General features: G+C 38.3%; 1 protein-coding gene across 11 annotated transcripts in view; it reads right to left on the bottom strand.

The window, feature by feature from the left end:
- Positions 1-27,341, bottom strand: part of LOC111334546 (uncharacterized) — a 39,310-nt gene that overhangs the window by 11,143 nt on the left and 826 nt on the right. For 5 of the 11 annotated variants that reach the window (XM_088745089.1, XM_088745082.1, XM_088745088.1 and 2 more), the window contains exons 3-15: positions 21,626-21,836; positions 19,533-19,550; positions 17,855-18,058; positions 14,963-15,022; positions 13,060-13,596; positions 12,238-12,354; positions 11,203-11,322; positions 10,131-10,313; positions 9,633-9,851; positions 2,994-3,257; positions 1,517-1,990; positions 830-946; positions 27-143 (exon numbers count right to left, since the gene is read on the bottom strand). In XM_088745089.1, coding sequence (XP_088601215.1) covers positions 27-143; positions 830-946; positions 1,517-1,990; positions 2,994-3,257; positions 9,633-9,851; positions 10,131-10,313; positions 11,203-11,322; positions 12,238-12,354; positions 13,060-13,596; positions 14,963-15,022; positions 17,855-18,058; positions 19,533-19,550; positions 21,626-21,689 — 2,494 coding nt within the window. In that variant the 5' untranslated portion in view covers positions 21,690-21,836. Of the gene's footprint in view, positions 1-26; positions 144-829; positions 947-1,516; positions 1,991-2,993; positions 3,258-9,632; positions 9,852-10,130; positions 10,314-11,202; positions 11,323-12,237; positions 12,355-13,059; positions 13,597-13,752; positions 13,908-14,962; positions 15,023-17,854; positions 18,059-19,532; positions 19,551-21,625; positions 21,837-22,039; positions 22,191-25,493; positions 25,629-27,341 lie in introns of those variants that run through there. The other 6 variants (XM_088745084.1, XM_088745083.1, XM_088745085.1 and 3 more) reach the window with 6 other exon arrangements.

Raw genomic sequence — 27,341 nt, 5'->3', positions numbered from 1 at the left:
CGCTCCTGCTGAGAGCCATTACTCACCAAGACAAAAGTTGCAGGCTTTAGGACATATGCTCCACATTCGTCGTTTGTGACTTTTACAGTACCCATCCTGTTGAACGAACCGGTCGCAATTATCGATAGCGTCTTCACAAGGCACTGGAAAGAAATCAAATGAATCACTCCAGTTATAAACGTTGACCATTCCAGTGAGATGACTTTTCTTGAGAGAACTGGGTACGAGATCACATGATTGTGGCATAACTAAGGACGCCGAAAATGCTAATTGCAGAGATGTATTTAAAAACTACTCACAAACCCGATTTAACTTATTAGTCTCGAATTAAAGGCCCGTTACTGTCGAAATTGTGGGCTCCCCTAATACAATTTTTTAACATAGAATACAGTCCGGAGCGAGATATTGGGTAAATCAGCATCAAATCTTCAGAGGAAAGTTTGTAAGAACTGCACTGCTGACAGTGCAGATATCTGACAACTGACATCATAGGAGTGAAAAGTAAAGTTGCGAGGAAAAACTGAAACTGATACTGATACTGATACTAAAACTCACACTGATACTGATACTAAAACTGATACCATTCTTGCCACTCCCATCCCCCCCTCCCTAACAATTTACCAGAAACACATTTTACCGGAACCGATTAATGCTGGCGAATGGAAAGGCGTCTTGTGAAGTAAAATGACCAATCAAAGCACGCATCACAGTGACTCGACCAGGGCCCGAAGCCAAACACCTCGATCTGGAGCCCAAAAAGAAAACCACTTAACTACCACGTCTCCTGTCAATAATACAGGGTAACACAATGCGTCAATAAACTAGTTACCAGGAGCATGCTCGCAGTTCCTGTTCAGGTTGTTGACCTCGCAGATACATTTATATCTGTTCTCCAACCGCTGACAAGTTGCACCGTTGTGACAAGGATTCTTTACGCAAGGATCAGCTATGGATAGAAAGGGATGACCTAGTAAAATATCTTAGATTTAAATGTTTCAACTAAGCTAGAAATTAAGATTTCTTTGATGACTCTGTTTGGAAACAATGGGCTATAACAACCGTCGTCTTTTTTCAGTCAGTCAGTCAGTGAGTGCGTGGGTGGGTGAGTGGGTGAGTGAGTGGGTGGGTGCGTGGGTGAGTGAGTGAGTGGGTGAGTGAGTGGTTAAGTGAGTGAGTGGGTGAGTGGGCGCGTGTGTGCGTGGGTGCGTAAGTGAGTGAATGAGTGGGTGTGGGGGTGAGTCAGTCAATCATTCACCAGTTTCAGTCTTTTACTCTTATTCCTCGTTAGCTTGTAAGTCTGTATCAGTCTGTCTGTTGGTCTCAGTGTCAGTCTGTCAGTCTATCAGTCTGTCAGTTAGTCAGCTTGTCAGTCTGTTGGTTAATCTGTCTGTTGGTCGATCAGTCTGTCAGCCTGTCAGTCTGTCATTCTGCCAGTCCGTCGGTCTGTCAGCCTGTCGGTTATTCCATCACTCAATCTTAATAGTCGTAGGTAAATAGTTTTTCTTTTACACGTTACCTTTCATGGAGTGACAGCATTTTATTGAAGAAGTTGTCTTCGTAAGAGAAGACAAAAAAGCCAGTTCAACATTATCCCAAGACAACTCGTATATCCAAATAGCAAAGTGCCCGATGCTGAACTCTCCATGTTTATTCGGCATGAAAATACTGTTAAGGGAGTTGGGTTTTCCAATAGATATTTTGTTAGTAGCTTTTCCTCCATTCCTTATAAAATCCGGTTTTTTGCTCTTAACGGCTAATCTGCCATTCTTGTAGAACTTCAGACCGTGCATTCGACTCCAGGTAAAAGCGAAGTGAAACCACCATTTAGGGAGGGAATCGAGAAGAATTCTCCATTTGTGCGAATGGTTGGAAAGTTCCAAGATAAACCTCCCTGACGAAGTCAAATGGGGTCCACAATTTTCACAGACAAATCGGTACCCTGGGCCGACCGATGATGAGGTGTAGTGTCCACTTGAAAGAATGAATTCGCCTTAAATAAAAAAAAAAACTAAATAAATTTGATCGAATAAACCTCAATTTTAGGAATTCCCTGAGATTGGAACCTGACTAACCGACGAACTAAAATGTCGCGCTGACTCACCGGCCAACAAACGAACTAACGATGACTTGCCGGCCAACAAACGAAATGACGATGACTCACCAACGAACAAACGAACTGAGGAACTCACGGAATTACGAACAAACAAATAAACGAATAGAGGGAAAACTAGCAAATATGACAGCAGTTTGCTGATCCGATAGATCAAACAACCAGCGGGTGAACCACCCACAGAAAAATCTCTCAAACAAACAAATAAAAAAACGAATAAGACGACGAACGACCAATGAGCGAAAAAAAAAACAAACAAACAAACAAGAGAGAGACATTCGCTTCGCTAAACGAGAGCTAAACACGAATGGGTTTAGGGTGGTAGTGTGGATAAATCTAATAAAGGGGATAAGTTTCTAAAGAAACAGTGGCGCTGCGTCGGTGGGGGTGACAAGGTAATTTAGTAATGTCAACTAAGTTGAAATTGTAAATTGGCCACCGTAAAGAGTTAAAAAGCTGACGTTTCGAGCGTTAGCCCTTCGTCGCTCTGACGAAGGGCTAACGCTCGAAACGTCAGATTTTTAACTCTTAACGGTGGCCAATTTACAATTTCAACTTAGTTGATATTACTAAATTACCTGGATAAATCTAAGCTGAGGTACCTTGTTCTCGTACATCAATGTAAAAATTATATATTCTGTCTTGCAAGTTATTTGAGAAAGTTTCCTTGTCTGACTGAACAAATGCCTTTCAACACTTTTTGTTATTATCGTTTCTGTTTTCTATTAGCCATCCTCCCCCCCCCCCCCCCACTTTAGTTTTTGTCCTCCTTTCGCGGCATACCTTTGCATGACTCCTGCCCAACTTACCCGTCTCTCATTCGGCTAAAAGGACTCAGAAAACACTTCTCCGAGTGAGGACCACGTCATTTGAAGATTCTTACCTTTGATGTATTTTATCCAAAATGCCACCGACAAACCCTCTGAGCAAGAAGAAGGGTCCACGATGCATTCCTCTTTGAAACCTGACAGTTCAATGAAAGCATCTTTACCATCTAGTGTCAGTACTCCTCCAATTTGATCAGCGGTCGACTGCTTGACTCCATTGTAAACATTACCATTGCTGTTGCCTCGTAAATCATTCACCTTTTTCTCCTGAGAAACTTTATTGAGTGGCCAATAGTGCGTCGCACTGGGAAATAGTTCTCCTAAGGATTGCAGAGAACAACACATTAGGTATCTTTCCATTTTATAATTAAGCGGCGGTTAGTCACCAAGACTGCTTTTGTTTTGTCTCAGAGCAGTTTTTTAATGAAGTGTCGACCCGTTACTCCACTGTTTTTTTTTTAATTCGCGTTTTGATTGGTCAAGAAACTTGTCGTCACCCTCTTGACCAATGATAACTGAAACTGCGACCTATGGAGACATGGTCACCCGCGTTTTCCCGCGCATTTCTTCAGCTCCGACTTTTATCTTTGATCTCTCTGTGAAAACTTGTGATATCTTCCTTCCTGCGTCAATTTCCGCTTAGTTTTTTAAATATACAGAAAGTTGCCTTATTCTGAAGAAAACTACAGAATATTAGGGTCAAGATAACCCGACATCATAAAGAAAAGCACAAACCAAGATAACGCAAAAATAAAAATAGATCGAGAAAATTAACTCGGATCTCGAGCTTAAAAAGGTCTGACAAAGGTTTTTAAGACGCTCAGGTCGTGCAAAGTTTTGCGACCTCGTACACTGGTCCTCAGGTTCTTTGGCAAGCGGACTGTCGCCTGAAGAAACTCGGTGACAATGAAATAACAAATCCAACTAGGAGTAGAATTTGAATCAAATTCAACACTCGGAGGCAGCTAAATGCAAAGCTGGTAAAAAATTCAAAACAATGACATGGCAAATCGAAAAAAGAAAAGGAAAAATGGAATAGAACCGCGGGCCGACTATTTGATATGGAATCATGAGGAACGAGAATTATAAAAATGGAAAACGAGAACGGCAAACGAAAACTGGGAACGGCTTGTTGGCCTGCAGTTGTGAACAGAAAACTTGAAAATCTGATTGGGGACGGAGAATGTTAATATCGGTGAATTGATAGAAATTTCGCATTAACAAGGACTGTAAAGTTCTACTACAAATGATGATAAAATGCTTGGAACAGTTATCGAGTTATCGAGCTAAAGACTCCCCAAATTTTGAACAGAAAAGACGCCCTGCCCTTTGGACAAAATCAGAAATTAGCCACACATTTTTCATCAACTTTTGTCCTCTTCAGCTTGAAATTTCTCTTGAATAGTCATGTTATAATTGTTAAATCTTTCCTGAGATGTTTAATTTCAAAAGATTTCCTTACACTGCTCCGTGAAAGGTGGAAGAATTCAACGTGATCTGATTATGTTTAATATATCCGCGATCGATACCAAAATAGCTTCTGGTAAAACCGAACAGATTAACCATCACAGATTTTCCTTTTGATTTATTTATTGGCACTGATAAACAAGCCAAGCAGATTTCGGTGATTTTGGCAAACATTTTTAAAGTTTCTTTACACATTCTATTGTATGCATTAAAGTGACCCGTAGCTATGAAAGCAAAGTAACCATGTTTGATATTTCCCACGCACCGGCTAGAAAGTACGCATTCTGTCTAATACGGAATTGTTGTAAGGTTCATTATCAACTATCAAGAACGTACAGTTAAAGTTAAACTTAGGCATGCGTGGTAATCAGTTCCTTTTCTTTATTTGCACTTAGGAATAAAGGCGTCCTCATTTTACTCACCAAAAGTTCGAATATAAAAATACCGCAGTCCGTTAATCACTGCTCACAAAGCTACTTAAAATCACAACTGGGCAGCGAAAGATGGACCAAGTTGGAAGGGCGAGTTATTTGAGAAACCTCGAGTGCTCTTATTCACGCTCTTATAAGACCAAAAGCAAACATAAATAAGGAAGTCAGAGCAAGCGGCCAAAACGTAGATATAGTTCAATTCACAACATGAACAAATTTACCACATGGTGAATACTTTTCGATAAAAAAATAATCAATACTATTCTTATGCATTCAAACGAAAATTTATTTTTAGCGCAAAAAAAAAAAAAAGGAGAATATTTCGGGCAACTTGCACCAATTATTTTGAAAGTACGCAAATCAAAGCAGAAAGCGAGATACGAAACTATGGGGCGAGCAATGAAAATATCCGTAAAAAATTTATGTTTAATCTTAAAAATTGCAGTCCAAAACAAAAAATTAATTCAAAGTTTAGAAACTGTGAATGTCGATTCTCGATTAAAGGACGTTAAAATGATGCTTTTTAAGAGAGAAATAATAAAACAATCCCTACCCGCGATTGGAAAGAAAATTTACATTGTAAATTTTGAAACATTTGAAACACGTTTTATGAAACATCAAAATACGGCGGATTTGAATTGTGAAATAAAAAAAATTAACACTTCCCTTTGTATCGTCTTTGCAAAATTTTTTAAATCTCGTAACAAGATTTAGAAGGTATAAAATGTATTTCTGAAAAAGATGAAGTAAAATAAACGTTTATAAACTACACGTGAGGGCTGTAGGTTGTCAAAGAAGCGGTCGATAAATTAACCTATATTATAATTTCTTCGATACTTGTTTTAGCGCGCATTTCGGTTGCCAAAGCGTGCATTAAAAAAAATATAACAGAAACAGTGCGCGATTTCACGACAAAAAAACAGGCACCAACCTTTAAATTTGACAAGCACGTCTGTTTTCCTTTGTCGTCTCTTGAAGCGGTTTGCATGGGAGAGTCCAGCAAAGGAAATCAGGAGGAAGACGAGTACTTCTGAGTACGGAGTTAAGTTCATTTGTCGATAAATTAAGCCAGCGGAGAGGATCAGAAAACTAATTACATTTAGGATGGATTCTTGATTCACATAGAAAAATATGTATCAACGCTGTCAGTGCTGTTTCATTTCTCTTTAGGGGCCGGCTTCAAACCGCGAAGGAGTTGCTGCCGTGAAGTTGAGTCAGCGCAAACGAAGTTTGCACGTTGCTTCGTGTCTCGTTGGTTTCCCCATGAATCACCTGTATTGTATACAGTTTTCAATACAGATGAAAGCTTATAATTTATTCATGTGTGATCTGAAAGATCGCTGTTGAAAATGCTAATTAACTTCTTTCGGAAGCACAAAAAGCAGTTTTTAATTTGCACCGCCGATCGAGAGATTCCTCTAACACTAATACTGTTGAAACGCTACAAACAAAGTGTCAATTGCACTTAACACTATCTCTAAGCGCCTGATTCCAAACTGGAGACTCAACACAACGGTTTTTAAGCCGCTCAGACGGCAGAGGAGCTCGCTATAAGCTTCTTGAGCTTTCCCTATTTTGCTCATAAGATATCAAATAATAACACAAAATGCAGAACTTTTCTAACTAACTACTGGCGGACCAATAGAGAGAGATCTGCGTCAACGCATTTGATCCAAAATCTTATTAAAAAACGCAGACATTGTTCGACAATGTAAGTATTTGGAAGAAGTACAAACAAATCCTGAACTCCAACGGGAAACAAGACTAAAAATAATTGTTGTTTTTTTATGTCTACAAAAGATTTGAAAATGAAATATTCATCTGCACGATTCCGTTCAATTTGTAACTCACTAGGTCGAAGTTTTGTGCAATTGTCACATAGCACCATACCAACACCGGCTATGCCCAGTTTTGTGCATCACCTTAAATTACCAAAACTTTCTATCGCTTTTTCCCATCTCTTCTCATTAACCTCGGTAAAGCATTTTAAAGACGAACTTAAAATTCTTCAGATTGAGGATTGAATTCTTAAGTATTCTTTTGCAAGGCTTATATTTAATGGAACAGAACTTCTCAATTAAACTTTTGTCAAGGTTTATTCATATACTGAATCAATCGCAAGCCCAAAAAGGTTAAACTACGCTAGCTGGCCTGATCGAGATGAAACTGCATTGATAAATAAAAAAGAAGCCCATCTGAAATGTAAACAGTAAATTCTAATAACTCCACACAAACCGCAGTACCGTAAACATCTTTCCAAGGTGTTGCCAAATTGCATCATTTACCGAAGGAATGCATGCGCGTTCATTCTGTGGTTTGCGTTTTGAAAGCAGGGAGCCTCCTTCAATGATTAACGTCTCGAGTATTTTTTAGTCAGAGTAATTGAATAGAGAAAAACAATCTGATTTCAGTAAGTAGCTTAGATTTCTTATGTTATCATAAATAAGGTTAGTTCCTGTATGACCTTTCCCTTGGATTTTTTCTTATCCATTTGAAGTCAAGACACTGTCAGTATGAAAAAGTGTCACAAGTTTAAAAAAGTATAAGATTTCGAAAAAAATTAGCTTCGTTGTTCCGCTTACACTAGAAATCTAGTGAATATACATTAGAAGACTGAAGCTTGTTTGTGGAAGATTGTGATTCAGTTAGCTGAAGCAAATTGGCGCACGCAAAAGACAATGATAAAACACTAATACCTTTTTATTGAAACAAAAATCACTACAAGAAAAATGAGAGTTGTACCAAAGAGTTCCCCTTTTCTCTTTTACATTGTTAAAATCCCAATTTCGCGCGTGATGAGTTTTTAAATTAAATCATTGTTTATGTAAACATACACAGTGTATCTCACGAGTCGGTACTTTCAAAAACAGTCGTTTCAGTTTCTATACACGACAGATTTCAGAGCTTTGTTATGACAGAACTTTTCAAACACTCTGCGGAGAAACGCTTTCTTCAAGAGTCACTAATCCGTTCAATTTCCTCTTATGGGCAATTTTCACCTGACTTAAAAACTGCCGGAGGGATTTGTGAAGTTTGCAAACAGATGCACGCAACGTCGAGATTTAATGGCAAACTAAAAGCTACTGAGGTGAAGCTAAGTCTCTGGGACTTAAGCTATCGATAACTCAAAAACTAAAATCTCTTCTCTATAGTTTGCGACGATTAGCGGTAAGTATCAACAGAAAAGGATTATAAATTGGGAGGACTTGAATTCAAACTGGATAAAAAAAAACTTACAAGTGTATCTGAAACATGATATTTTTTAGATCAACAATTTCCACTCCAGCACATAGTTTTAAAAAGCAAATAATTGTAAATCTAAAACAATTTCTCTCCACTGCTTTCTTGCTGTTGCTATTTGTTTAATAAGGTTGTCGCTAAAAAAAAAACTTTGCGTCATATGAAGGTTTCAAGTCCCATTTAAAAAGTATATTTTAATATTTAAGGCTCTTCTCTTGAAAAAAAAAAGTATATCCTAAGTAAGGGTTTACAAGATCTACCCAGGTTGCTTTGAATAAAAGATTACGGCACCAGCTTTTTTATTCAGATAACTAACTCTTTGTTGCTTCATCATTGCTTTTAAGTTGCTTTCAAGTAAGATGGTTTTAAAAATTAATTCTTATGAAACACTAAAAGCGTGGGATACAGTAAATCTGTTACCTCTCGATTATTTTTTGACGTGGAAATAATGCATTTATTCACCCGAACGTGGGTGGATAAGTAAAAACGTAACGGAAATTAACGCTTCTTTGGCTGAGTCAAGTAGCACTTTGAACTAAACGTCACTTGGTTTTCTGTAAATTGTGAATGATCTCAGAAGCAAGAACATCGTAAATATGCCTATGATGGTTAAAGCTAATAAAAAGAAATATCTTGGAGCTCGGAAGATAGCGGCGTCACTTAAATGATGTTGATTTTCGAGTAGTGATAGCAATCCTTTTAAATAACGCCCCTGTCGCGAAGTTTTCACAATTTTGAACTGATAACTGGAAACCAGCTGGAAGGTCTTGTTTCGCGCCGAGAGGCTAGGCTACCTGAGATTTAGGTATTGACTTTGTGGTTCGAAGGAGCTTTTGAGAACTTTAAAATTTCGTTCAACCTCTTTAGTTAAAACAGAGAACAAAAGCATCTTATACAAAATGCCTGCACGAAAAAAGAGGTGCCGAATCTTTTTCTTTCTCTTCCATAAACTTTCTCACAGAGAGTTTTTAACATCAATCTCATATAAAGAAGTTTCGTGAAGCAGAAGGAAGGATAGGTACTTTACTACACGTGGGGTCGAAACTAAATTGAACTATTCCACAGTTAGGTCTGATATTGTTTTTTTTCTCTCTCTCTCTCTCTCTCTCTCTCTCTCTCTCTCTTCAACGACTCAACATATTCGACTTCTCAATTCTAAAAGTAACGGTGGCCGGTAATTTCTTAAATCTTCTGCTTAACATAAAATATTTGTTTGTTTCTTCTTTCATTTCTGGTGTAGGTGTACCCTAGCCCATTGAAACCAAACATTTTTACACTTGATAAAGAACTCAAAATATTATGAAGTAGCCGCTTTAATTCCGAAAACATTTAACATTTGTGGCCTACTTTACCTACCCCCCCCTCTATTCCATCCCCTTTCCATCAGATTGTTCCCTGTCCTCTTCTTTCGCGTCGACGTAAGATTGAAAAGAAACGCGCAAGAACTGGGCGCCAAGTCAGCAATAGAGCAGGTGCCGGGAGTGTAAGGTGAGAAAGCGTCAGCTTCCTAGCATTCACCATTCGATCGCGGTCACTTTGAGAAAAGAAAGTACTTACCGCTGCAACGACCATCGTGTTTCTTCTTTATTTGCTGTTTTACGCGACATATTTCTTTCCTCAATACGCACATATTCAGGTAAGTTTTGCCGTCTGTGCCGCAGATTATTTTTCTGGCGTTATGGCAAGTATGTTGAGGACATTTACATTCGACATAACCATGCGAAGTGTTCACACAGCGCTCATGGTACTCACAGGTCAGTCCATCACAAGATTCGCCTGAAATTGGAGAAATTAGAGCGGGCTTATGGGTAACAAGCGCTCTATATACTGCTGGGATTATTAAAAAAGAAAGCGAAATAGTAAATAAAATAATAATAATAATTATGACAATAGTAACTATTATTCTTTTATTAACTGACTAACATGTTATTCTTTATCCAAACCCTGAGCTCAAAATTTCCCTTCGTCATGATTCTATTTACTCATTTCCCTGTTTCCCAGTGCAAATACATGATTATCCCACCTACTCTTTATAGTCTCATGAAAATAACTCACCTCTTTTACCTCTCCTGGCTGTAGTCGGGGTCCTAGTCGGGTTTGTGGTTAACCCACTACCCGTGGGACCCCCGTTAGTCGGGACCACAGTCGAGGGATTTCGGGATTTCCGAGATATTCTAGACATGAAAGTCGACGAAGTCTCCAGTGTCGGTTTCAGCGTGGTAAAAGGACGCGCAGGGGCTAGGACCAAGCAAAGGGAAAAACATTTGTATAACGATATGTCGATTCCTTTACCTTATTGCAAAGTCAAACACCAGGGCCCAGTCGTTCAACAGCTGATAAGCGCCAAGCCAAGGTTAAATTTTAATCCGGGTTTCTCTCATTCTATTTTTCAAAAGCCTGTTTGGAATAATGTTCTCTATTCTCTTTAGAGCATCCAATCACTGCATTGTAGACAAAAAAAAATTACGCTGGATTTTCTCTTAAAGCTTTCAGATCTGAAATTAAATTTTGCACTAACCCTGGGTTATCTTTACCCAACTTTGAACAACCAGGCCCACGGATTTGTGTCTATATCTCTGAGTGGAAAAATCGGAATTAAGATTCGACTCAGCTCTTTTACCTGTTTTCGAAGTGTAACCGTGAAAATAGTGAAGGATGTTCCACTCAAACACAGAATACTTCGGATGTAACGGAACAGATTAGTCAAGGACCGATTCGTTTTATGGAAAAAAGGCATCGCAAAGTTTCCTCATTTATTTGAAGCGCATTTTGATTGAGTGTCGTAAAACCAAAACCAAAAACATCGCAAAGTCATTCAGGAAAAAGGTAAATACCTTTAAGAACCAATGCCAGCTCAAAGCAGGAACGAACCAAACTTCCTAAAGCGCGGGAAAACACGTGCTGCCAAGTCGTGATTCGCTTAAATTTTGCATCTGATTGGTTGAGAGAGTGGCGCGAGTTTTCTGAATCAATCACAGAGCGGAGTAAAGCAACGACACTCAATGAAAATTGCTCTAATCCTACCAAACAGCCATAAATATGTGGATGTAGACTTTTATGAAGGTAACAATCAATACTTGCGTTCAATTTTTCAATTCAAGTTTTAAACAGAGCGTGGTATACTCACCACAGTAATTGCAAGACCGCGGACAAATTTCACGCATTTTTCTTCGTTTGCAGTATTCAGATTGTGATGCAAACACGGCGCAACTTGTACTCTTATCCTCACATTCACCTGTTATCTTTGCTATAAGAAATTTAAACAAAATTTCAGTGAAATTCATGAGATTTTCTTGTATGCAGGGAACACAGCGGTCGAACGTTGGTCATGCGCGAGGATTCATTTCTGGCCGGCTGCGCGCCGATTTCCCGCGCAAAATTTCAAAGGAAGAACCTCTGCCCAGAAAAATCGAAACGTTCATAGAAATCTTCAAAAGGAAATGAAAGTTGAGAAAATAAAAACTCGACACTTTTCGAAAAAAGACTTATTCTAGGACGGCTATCCTGTTGATTTACCTCTCTGTTTTGAGCTTCGCCAGAGAAGTTATACGCATTTAAAACACCTTGACTTACTGCTTTGTATGGTGGTTTGTGACTCGTCTGAGAGAATTGAAAGCACGCCACCTAGCGCCACCTAGTTACTACAACGTTTGCATATGCACAGACGTTTGACCACCGTGTTTATGCAGGGTTGTTCAAAAGATTTTGAGTAAACGGACTGATACAGTTTGATGCTTCAATGATGAGAATTGAACCAAATTATTTAGAATAGCCGGCCCGCTTTTTCAGAGTAGAAAGTGAAATGCGCCAGTTGCCAGCTTATCTTTACAACTTTTCCTGTTAAATTAACCAGTTGATTATAACTCCAAATTATAAAAAAATGAAATTTCTACATTGGTTTAGTTTGCCTCAAATGGGTGACCCTGATAAAGAAAGTTCTTTTTTTTAAAAGTGTATATGAGAAAATACAACTTTGGTCACTGAACATATCTGTGAAGTGAGCATACAAGAAAGTAAATTAATAAATGAATACAAATTTCTTCTATGTACTTGAAGAATAACTGAACAAATCAACAGATTTATGAATAAAATGAATCATACTGAATCACTGCAGATGCCTTTGCACTTATTTGCATATGTCATGAAATATTTCTCTTGTTACCTTTACAAGTTTTAAGCCGAAGATTGACACTGGGGCAAATACACTTCCTCTCAGCAGATTCCATGATTCTGCGACAATGTTCAGGGTCGTGACATGAATTTTTCATGCATGGGCTCACTGAAAGTACAGGACAGTATGGTTGTGTATACTTTACAATCAAATCACAGGTTATCTCCATTGTAAGCATTGTTGCAGTTGTCATCAGAAGCATGCACCTTCTCAAGAAGATCAAGTAGGTGGGGAGAGAGGAGTGTTGTGTGGATAGTATGCACATCAATTGCACCAGGGTGAAATATGAGTTTCTAGATTAAAACAACCGGGTCTTTGGAGAGCCCTTAAGATTTCTTTTTCTCAAAGCTCGGTTTGCTTAGAGACTCACAAGAAGGGACACACTAGTCTCAATCTTGAACATTGATTCAAAGGATTCCATGACTAGGATTCTATGACTAGGACCAGGGTCAAGAAGGGCCAGGGGTATAGGTGGGAATTTTCAAATTTACATATCTTGTAATATTGCTGGCTTACTGATGATTCATGCAGGCCATGGCATACCCAAGAAAAATATCCTTTGTTTTCAGAATCAAAGTTTTCACCACCCTCCCCCCCCACCCAAAAAAAAAAAATTAAAAAATTCTTTCATCTATCCCAGATGAAAAGATTGATACCCTTGTGATTGAAAATGACAGCAAAGATCATAGGTCTGATTATCAGTGAGTCAATTTTCAATAGGTGAGGAAGAACTTGCACCCATATATCCCCTTTGTTATACTGTGAGGGCAGTTGTCATTAACATTGCATCAATATCCGACATTTGAGACCCACCTGATTTGAAATGACAACACATGGCAAAGTTTGAATTATAAGAGAGTCCATCTCCATACACTCCTGCAATATCTGCTGCTGAAAGTTCTTTTTGCCAGATGGCAAACTGAGAAATTTCAAACTTTCCAAATTTCTTGAGATCCAAACTGCTGCTGGGTCGAGCAAGTGTGATAACAGGTGTGTAGTTCTGTTGGCGCAAAGCAGACACAATTTCGGGCTTGTCTGTAAACGAGCTCAAATTCCCATCCTCGTAATACGAAAGTCCATTCCGTTCTCTCCATGTAAAAGCCATATGGGTCCACAGCCCGACTTCCTCGTGAATAAACAACGTCCATTTTTTATCTCTCGTTTCAAGAAGAAATTTAAAACGTTTCAAGCTTTGGTGGTAATATAGTTGATATCCTGGACCATTCCTTTTGTTCGTAAAGGATCCCGAAGATAAGATGTACCCAGTTCCATGTACTTTGAGCCAAAATGACATCGTAAATCCATTCTCACATCTTGAGGGTTCTGTCACGCAATCTGCGTTAAAACCACCTTGTAACGTGACACAATACATTTTAAAAGGTTGTTACGAGAGATCGTTTTCGATGTAACTCACCCAGATGTTTACAAAGAAAAACTGTTCTCAAAATAAGAAGTCAAGTGATGCAAAAATTGAAATTTATCGACACCTGATTAACTGCGACCTACCTGACACTGATAACCATTTTAATTTGATGTGAAACACTTTAAAGTTGTTTACGTTGAAGCATATAAATTCAGGTTAATCATTTTCAAAGCAGTTGTCTCCAAAACCCACGGATTCATTTTTTCAGTTTTCAAGCGGCCATATTGAATAATTCAAGCACGGTCAACTTTGCGAAAACTGGGGACAAGTAACCTCAGGGTCAGTCGGTCGGAAGGTACTGCACATGGATAACCTTCGGCCGTTCGGAAATTCGTGCAGATCGATAGATCCCCGACGATCTCCGAAATCAAACCAGCCTGGATTATCTATGAATTCATCGGCTGATGTATCGATATATCGCTAAAAAAATTTATCAAGATTTCATCGCTACTACAATCGAGGGTCGTGAGAAAACCGAAAACTTGAGAGCTTTAGATGTGACCTCCCTGATGCGTCACATTATTTCTTGTGAATTTGAAACTCAACATAATCCACTTACTAAGAACAAACTGTTTACAAAATGACTGTGAAATGAAGTAAGTGCCAGAGATGTCTTTTAAGAATCGTGCAAGTGGAGGGAGGCTTTAAATGTGCTCTTGTTTAAAGGAACACTGTCAAGAGATTTTTTTTCTAGCTAAGACCTGACAGGAAATTGATTTTGCAAGACCACTAGTTTTCTCAAGTTTGAGCTATATACTTCCGTCCTTGACGGTGATATAGGGTTAGGAGACGCTTATTGTCCCACACACAAGAAAGACTTCTGTTTGATATCAGTCGTCAACAAAAATACCTGATTAATCCCTTGACAGCGTTTCTTTAAGATATCTGTGGGGGTCTGTTATCACATGGAATTTTTGCGACATCCAAAAAAATTTACAACAAGAAAAATGGTGCATGGGAATTAACAGCTAGCTCGGTGCAAATTGGAGAGGTAAAATCATATTGAATTGCTCTTAGATATTACATGTTATTTGCTGTTGTTTCTCGGTCAAACAACTAAAAAATGTATAAATTATGTGGAACTGACTTCAAAAAAAAAAAAAAACACGCAAACGCAAACACACTTTCCTCAAATGTGTTTCCGACTTAAAAGAACCTAAACAAAATTTTTGTGGTAATGGTTAGCACGCAAGTTCTTGTGAAAAGGGCGCGGAGAGCATGCTCCAAAAAAATTAAAGGTGTCGCAAAAATTTCACGCGTAAGGGAAAGTGCGCGTACTGAAACCGTACTTACAACCAAACGGCTTTCGATAGCGACCGGCAATGGGGAGCGAACTGCATTTCTGACTCCTCCCTAGAGGAGAGGGTGTGTCAGTCGTCAATGAAGTGGCATGTAACAAAACAATGACTTGAAGAGTTTAGGGGACAAAAAACTGTCATGAAATGTATGAATGGGTCAACCAGCAGATCCATCCAATTTAGCATTGAGTTTTGGTACAGATTGCCAAAACCCCAACAGTTGCTCATGAGATTGTAAGGAGAAAAGTTTCTCCTCGTGACTCCTCTGTTCACAGAAGCTCACAGTTTTCCTCAAGCTTCACTCTAGGTATCCTTGGGTTTCACCCACGTGACCAATACCTTAGCAACGGTTAATATCCGCCATCTTGGTGTCCCTCGAGCGTAAACAAACCGTATCTAACGAAGAGTTCATGTGAGAAAGAAGGGATGGTTTTATGCATTATTGTTGGCTGTTCGAGCAAAAGTGGAAAGCATAAAGACTAAGGATTTTTTCGCATAATAATTTAATAATTTTATTATCTCTATAGCGCAAAATTCATTATATATATGATCTAATGCGCTATTACCTAAGATCATCACAAATCAAGGGGAGGAACAGGAAGAACTAGAAGTTGTTGTATGGTTCGAGGCTTGCGGCTGTTGTAGATCCTCGATTTTTTGGTCGAGCTTTTCTTTGAGCTTCTTAGCCGATGAGAAATCGATGTCTTTAGCCCTCGCATACGGCACTTCATTGACCTATGTCGGCAAAATCCATGAGCATTTTACCTGAGTGCAAGTAAGCTTGGGGTGTCACGAAAACTCACACCCCGAAAACTCAGACCTCAGACCTCACACCCCGAAAACTCAGACTCCTCGAAAATTCAAGAGATAAACTCGACTCATGATCACTCCTGGTAATCCCGCGTGTATTTTGACCTTTTGGGTCTTGATCCAACTGAAGCAGCAAAAGCAAGGCCGCAAGTTGCACGTTTCGCAAAATCGTCCGATGGTTGAGTATTAAAACATTTTAGAGTGACACAAGACTTCATTTAGCTTAGATTTACCTCCATTTTTCCCGTTGATTTTGAACTTTTCATTCACAGTTAACGGTATCAAATGCGCTCGCTCCAACATCAAAGTATTAAAATGTGGCGTGATTTTGACGAGCCGAAAGGGACGTTTGTTTACCTTTTTGTACTTCGTTGCTCAGATCCTTGTTGTCGCTCTGTTAAAATTCTTAAACATTTCGCGATAATAATGGATACAAACAGAGACTCGGCCCACCAGTCCCAAAACGAAGACAATTTTGCGACCCTTGGGCTAGAGTTCTTAAATGAGGCAGAAAGAGAAAAACAACGCGAAAGAAGACTCGGCATCAGCGCCGTCACGATTCGCTTCACTGAAGAATCACTCTTGATATTGTTGTCCGTCTTTCGCGTCGGATTTGTTGCATTGTTCCACCGGTTATATCATAAAAAAAATTGGTTCATGCTTTATGCTATGCACTATCGAATTATGGAGCACTTCGAAAGCTTGGAGAACACTTCGAGGGACCTGAGTTTTCGGTGTCTGAGTTTTCGTGACACCCAGCGAGCTTGCCATGAATTCTAGTAGTTGCCTCAAACATAAATAAAACACTTGCGATATGTGAACATGACTCAGCCAGTCCAGCTTTGCATCCCAAGCAATGGGCTGACAAAATAGTCCCATCGTTTTCGGAAATGACCCAAATGTTCACTAAAGGATCATTCATATGCTGTGAATGCCAAACTCGTGCTCTCACGGCATACTTGCCGGCGATTACTTTGCCTACAACTGAGGTTACAAATCCCGACACCATTTGATTAAACGCCTCTAGACTCTTGAACGCCTTGAACTGCTTCTTGGTGTAGAAGCTGGTCTCAAGAACGAGGTAACTCAGCAAGTCCGACGCTTCCACAGGAGGCAAGCATTTTGGACTGAACTTCTCGGCTGGTATGCTTGAAGGGTCAACCCCAATGACCGAGATCTTTTGCAAACATCTTTCCTTCCAACTCTCTAAGCTTTCGGCATACTCAGAGAGCACTGGGATACCTTAAGATGAATGCCGGATACTTTTATCGCTTTTTTCTGTCTGGATATTCATGTAGTTGGCGAAATAATACGGCGACAAGAGAGAGGGCTTCACTATAGAAATCGACTAATTATTCATAAATTTGACACCCGAGGGACACCAACATGGCGGACACTAACTTCAGCAAAGCTTGTGACGTCACCTGAAACCCAACCATACTATTCACTTCTTGAGGCAGATAATGTCCGGGGACAGATATCGAGCATATTATTTCGCTAAATGTAGAGTACCTTTTTGATCAAGATTGATAAATAACAGGATTTTCTCTTAAAAGAAACGGAAAAATTCGTTACAAGACCGCGACGAATTTCGACATTTAGGTCATGTAAAGGAGACATTCTTAAACAAATAAAAATTTAGTGAAGACTCGCTCGCAGTTTTTAGCCTCTTTTTCGATGTTACTTTACATAAAAATAAATAAAAAATAAATACGTAAATTGACGCTCCCCCTTAAGGGCTTTTCAGCCACAATGTAAACTAACTGAGTGCTTAAAAATCCCCACTGGCAGGAGGCAGACCAGTGGGCTATTTACAGAGCGCAGCCAAGGAGTTGAACCAGGGGCAACCGAGAACAAATCCAGTGAGTGGCCGGGTGGAGGACTTGAACCCCGGACACCGGATTACAAGTCCAGCACCCTACCTCAACTCAACAATAACCAAATATTTAAAAGAGGGGTGGGGTAGGTCTCTTCCTGCCCCTCCTACAGACAAAAATCTGCAACCATCTAACATTTTAAGTGTCCGTCCCATAGGGGTGTTACAGAGGACGTGTTTGTCGATATACTGTATACTCACCAGTATCCACCCAGTCATCCTTTCCATCTAAGGACAATGCATACCCCAGCTGAGGAACTATAACAATCTTTCCTTCATGCACGACTGTATGAGCTGCCCCTCTAACATCCTCCAAAATTCCGTTCGTAATGTTGTGCATCGGCCAGTAATGTTCAGCGCTTAGATATGGGGAGCCCCACACAAGAGGAAAAGGGGACGTGTAAGCTGAGGTAAGGAAAGAGAGAGGTTAATGATGGATATGTGTGGGCTGGGGTAAAGAAAAAGAGAGGTTAAGTTTATGCTTTCAAACCTGAGCTATTACCATCAGTTTTGTCATTGTTATGAAAGAAGTGATTATCGACCATTGTGCTCACGGAAATAAATAAGCGTAAAGGAACGGTCATTTCTATGGCTGGGGGATGGAGGGGTGGGGTGCGAAGGATTTTGGTGGTGTCATAATAAAATTTAACTGATTCCTTATAAGGCTCTGTAGCATTGTAAATGATCCCCCTCATTGGCTGTCAATTTTTTTATAATTCCTCTTTTGTAACTCTGTTAGTGATGTCTGATCCCCGCTCCGTTTCTCCCGAAAACCATGTGATCTTCACCGCGAAAACACCCTCCAACCACCCACCCCCTACCCCCCCTCCCTCAGGCGATAGATGACGACCGGTCCTCAAGTAAAATTAAAATGCAAAGGTTATGAAATAGTGAAGTGAAATGATTATAAAGGAGAGTAGATGGATTTGATTTGTGACTGAAAAGAAGCCAAGAAAAATGAATCGACTCTTTGTTTTGTTACAATGAAAATATGAAGTTCATATATTTTGAACTGCGATATTAGATACGTATGATGCACGATCCTCGCAGTAGAGAGCGCTATTTATGCAATAGCGAAAATCAGACCTGAAAATATCAACTTAACGGCCTGCTCCCAGTTGGCTTTTTAGCTCAATTTGTAGAGTGCTGCACTAGTATCGCAGACGTCAGTGGTTCGAATCCCGTACGGGCCTGATTTTTTTCAGGTCTGATTTTCGCTATTGCATAAATAGCGCTCTCTACTGCGAGGATCGTGCATCATACATATCTTTGTTTAGTGGCAGTCAATCATCTCCCCCTTCCCCTAAACGTAATATTTTACTTAAAATTTCTTGGACTATGCAATCATCCAAGAATACTGCCGTAAGGCAAAAGTTGTTCCATCGAAAAGTTCTCGCCTAAAATCCACATTTTCCGAGTGCGATTAAACCACCCGACGGAAAAGTTCCGGAGGATAACAAGCAATAGCTATAGCGCCATTGCACAGTCCTTGAAAACTTTTCAAACCATGACAATGGGCAAAGTTTGATAAGATAACCAGATAGACGCATCGCACTCAAAGCAAAGAGCTGTAAGTAAATGCTTGTGAAGATAAACAAAAGCGCAGTTGAAGAAGGAGAGTGTACGAGTGAGATGAAAAGAACGTTCATAAAATCACGGGTGGTTGCCACGTGTGCATGGAAGCAACACTTGAATAATTAGCCAAGAGATCGCGAACGGTGTGCCGTCGTGGGTGGCGAAAACTGAAGTGCACACATTTATAACTAGCCTTCCAATTCTAGCGTTTCAGTGAAATTTCAGTGCAAGGTGCGTACCTGAAGTGACCAGCGGTGCAACTGACGTGCGCGTGCGCAGTGAAGCTATATTGGTAGTTACTTACAAGATGAACGCTGTAAAACTAAGCAGATTCCAGTGTAGTCAAGTTCAATGAGGTCCAGCATCGTCAAGAAAAAAAAGCAATAAAACGTACAGTCAAAGAAAAAAGAAAGTAATAAGAGGCCTTGATACTAACATAGTTGTTTGAAGTCATAACAAGAAAGTAAAAAATAAAGTACAGTAGATTTCAATAGAGTCTGCATTCAAGACTGTCTGATGTGTACAGTAGCTGTGCGGTGGTTTATCGCAGGTTATTCCAGACACCACTCCCCACCTTCCCCCCCCCCCCATCCCCCGCCAACCCTTCCTCAACAATTCGTCGAGTTTCTGCACAGTTCCCTGGTACCTACTCCTGGGTGAAGGGCCTGTGAGTCAAGTAGCCAGCCTAAAGGCGCAAGGCAAAGATATAGAGAAATAGCTTGACATCTCACCCACAGATTTCGAAGTCTTTTTGCAAAGGTTCATGAGCATATTCAAGTTTATACTGATCTCGAGAATCTGTTACAGATTGTTTCTGATTTCATTTCGTACGACTTCTTGTTTTCAGATTTAGACTTTATCAATAGTTTTTATTTACCGCTCACCAACAAGAAAGTAACAAATTCTGATTATTGTACACGACCCCACAAGCTTTTAGCTTTCATACATATGCTGTATGAATAAAGATAACCAACCAACCAACCAACCAACCAACGAGAAATATATTCAGATGTGTAGGTCTTTATCTAGTAGTTCTAGTTTCTTCATCAAAAATTATACCAACGACCGAAAAATCTTATTTTATCAAGGACCCAGCGGTGCAGTTTGTGTAGTTTCGAGTTTACCTATTTAACCAAATGGACATTAGGCCCCACCCTAAACGGTGAAAATAATTTGATAAGGATTTCGTGGTGCATTTTTGGAGATTAGGTACTGATTAAAAACTTCGTTGAGTGAGAACTAAATTTTGATTTTGGTGAATTCGTTATGCAATGAAAATTAGAATTACAACTGATAAACATCTAACGTCATCTGGTCAGACAAATTGTTGTATTCATTACTAATAAATGGGTGTTTCAAATCGAGTTTCTTCCTTTAAAATTGAAAGGAAAACAACTGGTTATCAAAAGTACGAGCTGGGAAACTCTTTTGTGTCAACAAAGAGTTGTCACTTAGTTCCTAAAGCTAAGAATGGGATTCGCGATACAGAGCTAAAAAGAAGGAAGCGCTAAAGTCTATGCAACTGTAAGAAACAACACATTCAATTTTTTTTTTTTCAGTGAAGACATGCCAAGCTCGCTGTCACGGCTGACGAATATCTGAAAGTTGTGTCTACAATGGTGACCGCAGAAAACTTTGGAAAGATAAAGAATTCTGATGTGATATTTAATATATAATGCTATTTAACGGTAAATGAAACGTTTGTTTCCATGAAAATCTTTTTGTAAGATATGAAGGTTCCAGCTAACGACAAAATTTATCTTATATGAGTATTTTTTCGACATGGAAGGTGTAGTTATAGGCCGTATAAAAATCTTAATATATGGTAATCACAGAGTATCTGACTGAATTTGTAAACAAGTGATCTGAATTAATCATGTAAACTTGAAGCTGTTGGACAATTATTTCAAAACTCCATGTCAGAGAAACTGCTGAAAACTGTGTTTCAAATTTTGAATGGTTTCATTGTTGCAAGCTTTTGCACACCTTGACGAAAGAAGAATCACTACACAACAGCTTATTTGTTATAGGCTCGTAAATTATTTATCACTTGTGTGTATGCTCTAAAAAAATGTAGGTAGAGTATATAACTAAAGTAAATTTACCTGTAACGCAAAAATACTAGATGTGTAAACTAGCCAACGAAACGAGTACGCGGATAATAATTTTTTATTTTTACGTGCAGAAAATTTATCAAAGAAATACAGTAATTTTGATTTTATTTGTTTTCAACAATGTAGTGATTCGTGAGAATAATTTGGAAACGGAACTTATGCATAAAATGTTTTCTAACCGCTTTGAAAATGCGTCATTACATGATAATTAAACGACAGGAGTACGAAATCAAATTAGGTATAACATCAAAAAATTTTACAGAAATCTCAACAGAATACTTACCGACGATCAAGACCCAAAATATGATCCTGTTGATAACAATGAAATTTCTTATGCTTCCGCTCATTGTCAGACATATCCTGTTTCTTCCGCCATAAAATAATGTTGCGTGTATTCACAGCGAAATTTTCACAACATTTCTCACGAAACTTCGTTCGTTTCAGCGCTTCCAACTCATCTTGATCTCAGTCACCTGGGGGCTCAAGACAGAGATCTGAAAAACAACAAGCAGCGATGAATACTAAATTCACAAGAAACTCTTTCTGCACATTGTAAAAGCCCTAGGAGATTTGTCCCAGTTCAGGCGACACACACTGTTGGCTAAGATTTTGTTCTAACCCAATTAAAGTTCTTTTATCGCGAGGAGAAAGTTGACACAAAAAAAATACCAGTCTTTGTTCAGCATGTTAAGCAAACCTCAGTTGGAGGCCATGTAGTTGTATTGTACTCGACCAATATTTCATCTTTGGTGCACAGTTTGCCCTACAACACGTATCTCCTTCCTCCCAATTTACACTGAAACACTTTACGAGAATCATCACGTTTTTCAAAAGTGATTATCCTTCGCAGAACAAACATGGTTTATCAATAATGCACGTGCAAAAACCCCTCATAAAGAGATTTAACGCTTTTTTCACTCCTCCAATCGTATGGCGCAATATCACCTTGTTATTTCCTCATTATTTCGCTTCGTCGTTACAGTGAACTGTTTCTCATTGTGGGAGAATATGATTTTGAAGACAAACCAGTTGATACTTAAAGTCGAGATTTTAGAATATTTATTACAATTGTTTCGATACATAGATACTAGGACATCGCGGTTGCATTCTGACAATTTTTGAAATGGGTTTTGTTTTGAAATGGAGGATGATGACTCGGCGTTAAGAAGTTGCGAAAAATTACATCTATGCTATACTTGTCTTCATTAATATCCCTTACATGAACTGAAAAAATGTATACAGTGAAAAATCCCTGTTCTAACCTATGAGGACGAAAGGCGAGAAAATATTATGTATTTCCTGCAATATGATTTATCAAGGCCGATTGTTTTTCATTCTCCGAAACAGAATTCGTCCATAGAATGTTGTGGTTACTGATAAATATTCATTCCCTGAAGTTTTTTTTTATTTGACCATGAATTGAATGTTCCCCTTGGCCCCCTCAAGATTTTAGCGACTCTGCAAGCAATTAAATTGATTGTAATCTCCTTAAAATGAGATAACAGTTGGGATTTCACAACCTGTTTCGCTTGAGTTAAGACGTGCCTGTAGTCATCGACTATTGCAAGGAAGTGTTTCCGGATCCTGTAATATAATGTGAAGCTTCTAGAAAGCTGTCAGTCTGTTTATCAAATCATAAAAGAAAAAGCCAAAAATATACCAGATTTAGAATGTTTTGTCAACAAGCGTGATCTCAGTTGGTTTTCAATAAAGAAAACATGTCCGATGATTACAATAAGAAAACAAAAGAAAAATGTCAACTCAACATGTACAGGAGACAAAAATATACGAGTCCTGCCCTTTCCCTTGAACATTTTTTTAATCGAAGATTTAAAAATAGCAGGTTGTTATTTGAAACAAAATATACAAACCTGAATACTGCAATGACTTGCATTATATCTAGGTAAAAAATTCCATCGATGACTGAAAAATTCTTGGATGTAAATTATTAGTTAGATTTTGAAAGAGCACTCATCAAGCATTTTTAACAGTTCTCCGTTTTCAAGCAACTTATGGCTATTTTTTTACACACGTACCCGCTAATATGTATCTTATTCAAATATTACAAGCCACCTACTTGATGTTTCCTCGATATTTCTGAATTTTATACGTTACACACCCAAACTTTCGGCTCGTAAGAACACGTATTACCGATCTTTCTTCACATACAATCCTTTTGTTTTCTGTTCTAATAAATCCAAAGTAATTCCATCGTTTTCCGCTGATTACCAGACAGTAATTGAGTATCATGTCGTCTGGATCCTTTTTCGCCCTAGCCGTATATATTGTTATCTATTAATCTGAACTGAATAGATAAGCAATGTTTTTAAATTAAAAGGGATGGAGCAGTTTGCAGCTCCCCTCCAGAGAGAAAAACTATGTCCTGGCCTCGTATTTTTAAAAATTCAAAACTTGCAGAGTGAGGAGTCGAAATGATAGACAAAATTTCAAATTCCATGCCATATTTTATGGAAGCTTATCTTCTAAGGGAGTCAAGAAAATCGAGTCACTTTTGAAGAACTGAATCAGTACAGTTTTCTGTTGATTATATGACAATTTGCGCCTTTAAAGGCGCAAATTGTTCAATCGTGAGAACGGTACAAAAATTGGTTATCGTTTCTAAACGCTGCAGTGTACGTTGCAAATGTACGATAAAGAATTTTACCAAAGTTTGCATGACCACGATAATAAACTGCAGTAAATGATTATACGTCTATCTAAATAAGAATTCATTTCAAGATAAATGGCTCTTCTATATATTATATATATTCTGTGGCAGAGGCACTATTAAAATCAAGTTCTTCATAATCCTAAATTGAAGACTGTAAACAATGTAAAAATGCAATTAACTTTAATAAAGAATCAGCATAGAGAAGACGTATTTTTTGGGGAGAAATTTAATTGGAAAGATAAATCGCAACTTAAGTGATTCTATTTGGAACCTCTTGGCAATAAATAAACCGACCCACGGGCCGTTTTGTTTTGCAAAATGAAACGGATCAAAAAGCCGTCTTAGTCCCCCTTACAATACTCCGACTTAAATGGAAGAGAGAGTCTGGGTGCAACTCCCTACGATCATCAAATTGAAGAGTGATTTTTTTGACGAACAAAAACATATTGCTGTTAAGGAAATCGCAATTTTGGATGGTCCTCGTCATTGAATACTGACATGGGGCATTTTCCTTGTCTACAACATTCTGCCATAAAGCGGTTGAAGCAAAGAGCAGTTCATAAACTGTTTTAGTATAAACTGGAAGATGATAAGAGGCCCGAAACATTGCAGTCACGAATTTTGAAGAAAGCTGACGTTGGAGAGTTAGTGCTATAATCTGTCGAGATGTGAGCGGTTGAATAGAAGCAGTTTATTTTCCTTCATCATCTTCTGGCTGAAGATCAACCACAAAGTGTTCAACTCTTCCGTGGACGTAACGCAATGCAGAAGTTTCTTTTTAAAAGAACTATTGAACAATACTAGTAACTTCGCAGTTTTCAAACTGTTATGTCACGCCGTCTTAAAACAGTTGTCGATGACGTATTTTAACGCTCATGGGATCATCTCCTTTTAAAAATCGAGAGACGAATGATTTATCCACAGGATTATCACCGAGAAATCAAGCAATCTCTTTGTAATTTTGCCAGAATTGAATTAAAAATAACGAACCCTAAGTTCGAGCCTTTTCTTTGAAAAGCGCTTTCGATAAAATTTGAAGTCAGACTTTTTACCATAAAGCTAAACCACATGCTCCTAATATATTTTTTTTTTAATTTTTACTAATGTGTTTAAGAATATAGGCTTGCTTCAAGAGCTCATATTTTGTTTTTTTTAAATATATGTTGAGTTAGTCTGTTGACTGAAGAAAATAATGGTATTATTTTCGAATATTTAAATGCCTGTCCGTCCTTGACTCCAGAATTCTCAGCAAGATCAGAATATGGCATATTTTTGAGAATAACCTTAACTTGAAAGACATTGAAAGACATTCAAAAATAGGAGCAAATACAACATTCGAAGGAATTTTTTACGCGCATTAGGTACAACAACTTAAGTCCTGGTTTCTTCGTCAACTTTGCATCGAAATGTAAACATTCTCGCCAAAATGTTTCATCTTATGGTACAAATTAAACCTATCTACCGATAACAATTTTCTTACCATGTTCTGTTATAAAGCGTAATTCCCTTTTAGCAGCGACAAAAGTCAGTCGATGAAACGAAAAACTCGATCGGCTAAGTTCCAATTAAGTTGTTTCTTGATGTAGAATATAAAAAATACGAATTATTTTAACGTCGCTAACAGCAAGCCGTGTAAGTCACCTATCTGATTTAGCGACGACAATATTTCACTGGAATTTAAGATCTGAATCTTAATTTAATGCTTTGATCTAGTAGCCATTTACTATTCAAAAAGGACGTAAGAGATAAGAAAAGACTCTCACAGAGGAGAATAATCGATAAAAGTAATAGCGTCATGAAAATTTTATTCTGGGAGAGTGGAAACCATAGGGAGAAATATCCTTCTTCCCAGCTGACTTGTCGATGTTTTTCCTATGCGAATATAAATGGAATAACTCTCTTGATTGTAAATTTACTATCGTTTGGCTATTCACTACCGAATGGAGGGCCGAAAGGCAAAGTAATCAAAAACTGAATGGAAATATCTTTGGAAATCATCAAACTTTCCGTAAATAACTGTGGGAGTTGAAAGTGACTATCAAAGTTTTCTAATTTGGTTCCTTAACCAGCAGCAATTGAACAAAAACGGCTTTGTTATTCAGTGTATCTGTTTGAATCCGAAATTCAGATTTCTCCTGTCGTAAAACTTAAGGAAAAAGTTCAATTATTTTATTCAATCCCATATCCACAAACACTAGCCCCACAACAAAGCCGAGCTATTGATGCTTAAGATAACGTTTGGTATATTACAACATCACCAATTTGAATCAAATTTGCGTTCTGCCAGAATTCAAGGACGGTGAACCTTAGTTTGACGAGTGCTCTGCTAGCATGCGAATTTGACGAGTGCTCTGCTAAAATGCGAGAACGTATTGTATCAGTATCAACTGACACTAATTAAATTAGATTTACTGAAAACTGCATGCAAGCCAACGGGTCCGGACAGTGAAACAAAAAAATCACAGATCTCTATATTCTGAAGGCTAAAACGTCACACGAATAGAACAGTTATGTGTTTAATTCGTTTTATAAAAGGTAAATTAGTTATAATTAACAGTGACAAGGATGCTAAAAATAATCTAAAACTAAAATTAGCAGAGGAAAACTAAATTTTATCACCAGATGTTTTTACAACCGGGAGCAATCCAGGAGTAATTATTGTAGTTGTCAGAAGGCTACAAACAAACGAAAGATGGCTGAAAATCTTTAGTTCAGACGTCTAGACCAGGCGTGGTTTATGAACGAAGATTCCACAGAAGATTTGGCTTCATCGGCAAAAATTTAGATTTTTTTTTTCAGCGCTTAACTTTTCCTTTATTACTTTTGCTTATTCTATCGACCTCTCATCTTTACGCCGTTAACCATTTCCAAGGTTACACTCTACGGAAAGGCTTAAATATTATGTTTCTTTGAAGCATAAATTATGACAGCGTATTTTTAATTAGAAGCGCCTCGTCGATTTGAATTAGACTAAATAAGATTCAATACATTGGTTACGGGAGTTAATTTACAGTCGAAGTTATTATAACTCGGGTTAATTTATATTTGTGAAAACAGTCCACGCTTTCTATCGGCTTGCTAATAATTGCTAGCTGATAATCCAGAAGCACGAAATTCCCTTTATCTTGGTATTACAATGATAACAAATGTTATGCTCGGATGGAATTCAGCTTCAATCACAAAAATTGACGAACACAATATTTGATCTCTGATAATAAGTGCTGTTACTACTTTACTTGGACTTACGATTTCTTATTTCAGTTGATTTCATTCCTGACTAGAGTTAGAAAACAGGTTTCAAAGAAAGTCAAACTGTCAATTCAATTTT

Source organism: Stylophora pistillata, chromosome 14 (assembly GCF_964205215.1).
Source record: "Stylophora pistillata chromosome 14, jaStyPist1.2, whole genome shotgun sequence".
Classification (NCBI taxonomy): domain Eukaryota; kingdom Metazoa; phylum Cnidaria; class Anthozoa; order Scleractinia; family Pocilloporidae; genus Stylophora; species Stylophora pistillata.
Note: the sequence above shows the minus strand (reverse complement) of the source record. Positions and strands in the feature narration are given on the sequence as shown.